This window comes from Marmota marmota, unplaced genomic scaffold (genome assembly GCF_001458135.2).
Source record: "Marmota marmota marmota unplaced genomic scaffold, marMar, whole genome shotgun sequence".
Lineage (NCBI taxonomy): Eukaryota > Metazoa > Chordata > Mammalia > Rodentia > Sciuridae > Marmota > Marmota marmota.
Genome location: NW_026000048.1, coordinates 13,061,644 through 13,068,101, shown reverse-complemented (window position 1 = coordinate 13,068,101; position 6,458 = coordinate 13,061,644). Strand labels below are relative to the sequence as shown.

General features: G+C 34.7%; 1 protein-coding gene across 2 annotated transcripts in view; it reads left to right on the top strand.

The window, feature by feature from the left end:
• The window catches only part of Myo3a (myosin IIIA), a 224,397-nt gene that overhangs the window by 81,662 nt on the left and 136,277 nt on the right, over positions 1-6,458 (top strand). For both annotated transcript variants that reach the window (XM_015495223.2, XM_048812677.1), the window contains exon 9: positions 35-190. In XM_015495223.2, coding sequence (XP_015350709.1) covers positions 35-190 — 156 coding nt within the window. The remainder of the gene's footprint in view (positions 1-34; positions 191-6,458) is intronic.

The window sequence follows — 6,458 nt, the reverse complement described above, 5'->3', positions numbered from 1 at the left end:
TTTTTTTTTTTTTTTTTTTTTTTTGCCAGTGCAGGTGCCTGACTAAAGATTATGAAAAGCGCCCAACAGTATCAGATCTTTTACAGCATCAATTCATTACTCAAATCGAAGGTAAAGATGTGATGTTACAAAAACAACTAATGGAATTCATTGACATTCATCATTGCATGGGAGGCACAGAAAAGGCCAGGTAATCAAATAATATCTGGAGCCCAAAGTCCAAATTACCTGAACACCCTGGACAGTTTTACAGGTCAATAGTTGCTAGGGTGGAAAAAGACCTCATTGAAGTTTATCTGGTTGTGATTTGAAGGTAATGGATTACTTACATGGAAAGTGAATGTCACATGTAGAGTTGCATCCTGATAAAGGTAAAGTTACTGGCAGCAATTTTTTTTCTTTTTATGGTACTAGGGATTGAATCCAAGGATGCTTAACCACAGGGTCTCACTAAGTTGCTGAGGCTGGCTTTGAACTCATGATCCTCGTATCTCAGCCTCCCAAGCCACTGGGATTACAGGGGTGCACCACTGTGCCCGGCTGGCAGCATTTTTTAATGACTTCATGATGATTAGTGTTGGTATATATTTCTTTGTTTTCCGGTCTTTTGCAAAATAAAATATCTTAGATCTTGGATTTAAAAAAGAAAATGTATTAACTCTTGAAAGACTTTTTAATACTATTATTAGTTGGCATAATTTTCTCTGGTTCAAGTATATTTAAAATCATTTAATATCTTTCTTCATACTTCCTATTTAGATTTTTTCTTTTTTTTTAATTCATATATGACAGCAGAATGTATTACAGTTCTTACATAGAGTACAATTTTTCATATCTCTGGTTGTATACATAGTATATTCACACCAATTCGTGTCTTCATAGCTGTATTTTGGATAATAATGATCATTATTTTACCACCATTAATTACCCCATGTCCCCTCCCTTTTCCTCAACCCCTCTGCCCTATCCCTATCTAGAGTTCCTCTATTGCTCCCATGCTCCCCATCCCTATGAAAAGCACCCAGCAGTATCAGATCTTTTACAGCATCAATTCATTACTCAAATCAAAGGCAAAGATGTGATGTTACAAAAACAACTAATGAAATTCTCTATGAATCAGCCTCCTTATATCAAAGAAAACATTGGTTATTTGGGATTGGCTAACTCCACTTAGAATCATCTTCTCTAATGTTTTAGGGAATTTATAAGGTACGTAGAACTATACAACATAAAAAAATTCTCATGTACAAAATTCTAATCTATAAACTTTTAGTATCTTTTATGGATGAATATACATTTTTTAAAGCAAAATTTAGAATAATGTTTACTGGTGCTCTGGAGTCTGTCTTCTTTCAATGAATAGTGAATATTCATGTCATTAAATATCCTGCTACCACAAATATTTTAATGGCTGCACAGCATTTCTTGCCTGATTATTCAATGATTGCTTTAAATTTTTTTCTCTTATGAGATATGTAAGTTGTTACTAATTGTTTTTACATTAACAAGTAATATTGTAAAGAATAGAGTTGTACAGGAATTTCTTATCCTTTTTTTAAAAACATTTTTTTAGTTGTAGATGGACACAGTACCTTTATTTTATTTATTTATTTATTTTTATGTGGTGCTGAGGATCGAACCTAGGTGAGCACTCCACCACTGAGCCACAACCCCAGCCCTCTTATTGTTTCTTTAAGATAAATTCCCATGGAAGGTACTGTTAAGTCAAAGGATAGCATTTTGTAATTTAAATTTATTTTTGAGAATCCTATTGGTTTCATCTCCGAAGCATATCACAATTTAGGAAAATGGTAGATGTGAATAGAAAACAGGACATGGCTTATTTGAATTCCTGTTGTGAGTTTAGGTATGTAATTACTATTGTTTAATGCCTACTATGTGTTAGATATTGTCATAGAACTTATTCATACTATCTCATATGATTTTACAACAGACCTGAGAAAAATCATCTGATATCCTATTTTCACAGCTGAAAAGAAATGAAGTTTATAGAGGTAATTAACTTGTAGGCAGCATGCATAATGAATTACTTGATCCCAACGTCCATGCTTTATCCATGAGCAAAAGGTCTAACAGTTGTGGATAACCTCAGGAGATAATGATCCTTGCTTACATGAGTTTATGGTCTTGGTGAAGATACAGAATGAATATGCCTTTAACAAGTAAATATTAAGGTTGTGACTAGAATTAAGTGACCAAAAGAAAGAGGCAGGCAATAGTGTATAGTGAGGAGGTGGCCATTGGCTCCTCTGGGCCTGTCGTTACATCTTTGTGTGAATGGAGTTCCATAGTCTTCCACAACCCCATCCTTCTCAAAACAAGCAACCAGCAAACAAACAAAATAAACAGAAATTGAGGTGTACCAGCATTGTATAGGATGTTCAATGTCAAGAACTGTGAAGCATCTAAGATTTTACTCTGTGTGCAAGCTGACAAGTTGGCCTGCTAGCTTCATGAATGCTAATAAAAGACTCAAGAGTCTGAGATAAACTCATAATAGCTAAACTATGTAATAAACCTAGGTACCCTTCAACAGATGAATGGATAAAAAAATGTGGTATATATGTATATGATACTACTCAGATTTAAAGAATGAAATTATGGCATTTGCCAGTAAATGGATGGAACTGGAGAGTATCATGCTAAGTGAAATAAGCCAATCCCAAAAAGCCAAAGGCTGAATGTTTTCTTTGATATGCAGATGCTAATTCACAATACGGGATGGGGGGTGGGCTGGGAAAGAATAAAGTTACTTTAGATTAGGTAGAGGGGAGTAAAGAGACAGAAGGGTGTATGGGGGTAGGATAAAACAGACATTATTACTTTATGTGCATATATGATTGCATGAACAAGATGATTCTACATGTACAATCAGAAAAATGAGAAATTATACTCCATTTGTGTCTGATATATCAAAGTGCATGCATGTATTCTGTCATGTACAACTAATTAGAACAAATAAAAAACTTTTTTAAAAAAAGAGTCAGAGATCAGAGACAAAGGACTTGATTATTCACGGCAAAACTGGAAGCACGAATTTTCTGTTCATGTTGGTTGTCCCTGCCCCTTAAGTCCTCAGGGTAATATGGAACTTTCAAGGTGGATACTGCATACAGAGTAGACTTGCCTTATGGGTGGAAAACCCTGTATTTAGGGAATTAGAATATTTTAAAAACATGTCTAGTATCCAGCCTAATTTTTGCCTGAAAGAGACGTTATCTTTACTATCCTGGATAGCAAAGAAAATACAAAGCAAACAAACACACACCTTCCATCTGTCCTGGAGAGAGACAATTTTTTAAAATTTCCAAGTTCTTTCTATTTAATCATTGAAAATAAAGTCTTGAACAAAAACTAATGCAAGACATGCATTGATGTGAGGGACCCAAGGAGATTTTCTCCTAGCATTCAAATATAACAATGGTTAAACTAACTACACAATATTTGGATTTTAATCCTGATGTTCTAGGTTTCAGTTATCAACACTTGAAAAATTACTATATGTTGGACATTATGTTTAGGTTTATACTTCTGATTCTGACTCACAAGATGTGTTCTTGTTTATACTGGTAAGAATAGACCATGCTTCCAATATGAGAGCCCATGCCTTACTCAATTATGGAAATTTTTTTAGCCATTATTCCTTTCAATATTTATCCCCTCTGATTCTTCTTATTATTTTTCTCCTAAGCAATGAATGGTAGAATTTTCAAATTTACCTTACTACATGTTTTGAAACTTTTATTTAATGTTTGTCATCCATTTATCAATTTCTCCTACATGTTGGATGAATTATTTGGAATTGTTTTCCAATTCACTAATTCAGTCTTTGAACTGGGCCTAGTCTAGAAACCGTACTACATATTAATTTTGCATGCTGATGTCTGTATCAACACTTAGATTTTTCATTTCTAGAATTTCTCATACTTTTATTTTTTGAATCATTCATGCTTCATTCATATTTGATTTTTTTGTATCTGGCCATTTGTATCTGCTTATTCATATGTGGCTGTGTGTGTGTGTGTGTGTGTGTGTGTATTTATTCTTTTTCTCTTTGATTTTATACATACTCTTCAACACTTTAAGATTTGCATTTCCTAGCCCCACCCCCACCCCTTATTGTGGGTATGAGTTGTTCTGATTATTGATATCATTGGTTTACTTAATATTTCACTTTCTTTTGTGCTTTTGAGTTTGACTTTACTTCCCCATCCTGAGTGGGAGTTGCTTTTTTTTTTTTTTTCTTTCTGCATTTTCTTCCTTTTTGGAGGTTTGGCTTATGCCATGATTTGACTTAAGATTTCCTAGTCCAGAGCCTTCCTGCCCCTTGTGTGGAAGGATATTGTAGCTGTAGTGATTGTGCTTTCCAATTTCTAATAAGAGGCAGAGTCCTACCTCCCAACCATCTGGAAATTTCTCCCCTTATTGGGAGGTATTTTGATCTGTTGAAGCAGTGAATAAATACCCCCTCTATAGAATGTTTAAACAGGCTCCTGAAATTCTTTCTTTTATGTATGTTGAACATTTACCTAAAACATTTAAACCATGTGACTTGCATTCCCTTATAAAGGAAAAACTTAGCATCTATTTGAATAAAAAAATTGCAGGGGCTGGGGTTGTGGTTCAGCAGTAGAGTACTCACCTCGCATGTGTGAGACCCTGGGTTCAATCCTCAGCACCATGTAAAAATAAATAAGTGAAATAAAGGTATTGTGTCCAACTACAACTAAAGAATAAATATTTTAAAAAATTGCAAACTAAATTTGCCTTTTGTAGTAGTTATATCATAAAGATGTTATTATTTTAGTTTTTTCATACTTACATAGAAAGAAAAGTATCTTTAGTATTTTACTTGATGCCCTCTATATGCTAATAATAATTAATGTTGTATGTGTAAATTGTAATATTTTCATATAATTTCACAGAAGCAATAAAGAATACTTACAAGATTTAGTTACTCAAACATAGATGTCTCATAGACAGAAAGTACTATTAGTGACACTGTTGTAATCATCCCTCTTGTCCCATAAATGTGGTTTTCAAGGTAGAATGTAAGGCAACTTTGAGATTTAGCTGAAAGGATTAACAAGTGAAAGATGAATTGAAAAACTGTTCAACCATTCAGTGTTAGAAGTGCCTGGTTCAAGCTGACAGTTGTTTATTAGGTGTGGGACTTTATGCAATGTAAATTCACTCAAGTAAGATTTTGATTTTGCAAAAGAGAACAATGAAAGGAGAAAAATCAATTGAAAATAATAAAAGGGTTCGTGTGGTGCAATCCAGTGCATGACTCCATTTTACTTTCTATTTGCTAGGCAAGCTGATTTTTCTCTAATGGCTTAGACTATGTCATGGTGAGAATTATTCACCCCTTGGAACATTTACCCCTTTTCCTCAGCACATGAGACTTTGAAAGTGCTGTCCTGACTGCTCTTATAGCAGCCCATCTTTTCAATTCCCATCTCCACATGAATGTTTCAAAGAAACTTCAAAGTCAATATCTCTAAAATTGAACTTAGACTACTTCACCCCAAATTAATTTGTTCCCTTCCTTAAGGGAACATTATTATTAATAATGACACCACCATTCATCCCATTATCACCAACTAGAAATCTAGGGATTGTCTTGACAGACTACTCTCTTGTACTTTCTATTTTTAGCCTAAAGCAGGCTGAATTTCTTAGGTCACCATTCAATGCAATGTCAATGGTAATATAATCTTTGCTACCATAGAAATAATGAGTTGAGGTGACACCCATATTGTCTCAATATTTATGGAGGCCTTTGTTTAAAGCTCCAGATAAAGGTTCTAACACAAAGGTCTGACAGCAGAAGCCTTTATAGAGTCTGTGCTTGCTGTCTTACTTTTTAGGATAAGAGTTAAGACCAGCATGTAAATGACCATTATACGAAGTAGAGAGTTTTAATCGCATAAAAGGGATGCAAACAATGTGAGGATTTTTCTGCTAGAATATTTCTGCTAGGCATAACAGAAGAGCTTTGAATCAGCACTGCAAAGATAAACTGGAACTAATCACATCAAAATAGAATTACCATGAGCTGAACACTATGGATGGAAAGAACAGCCTGAGCAGAATGATGATAGCAAGGAGATATGCTCACAGAAAGACAAACATTTAAACTTATAAGAGGTGTAGCTCAGAAATAGGATTGGACAGCTACACAGAGGGCAGACCATGGAGAGCACTGGAAGTCAGAGAAGTTTGACCTGTAAACGTCACAGCCACAGGAAGTACCGCATTCCTGCTCCTACACCACCTGTGTCCTAATGGACACTGGTCTTTCATGGATTCTGAAGTCAAACTATGGATACACCAAGACAACTATAGATATTATTTTAGATGTGTTTTTTTTTATTATTCCCCAAATGACCTTCATCTCACTGTTTCTTCTTTTTTATTGGGGGGGGGGGGGG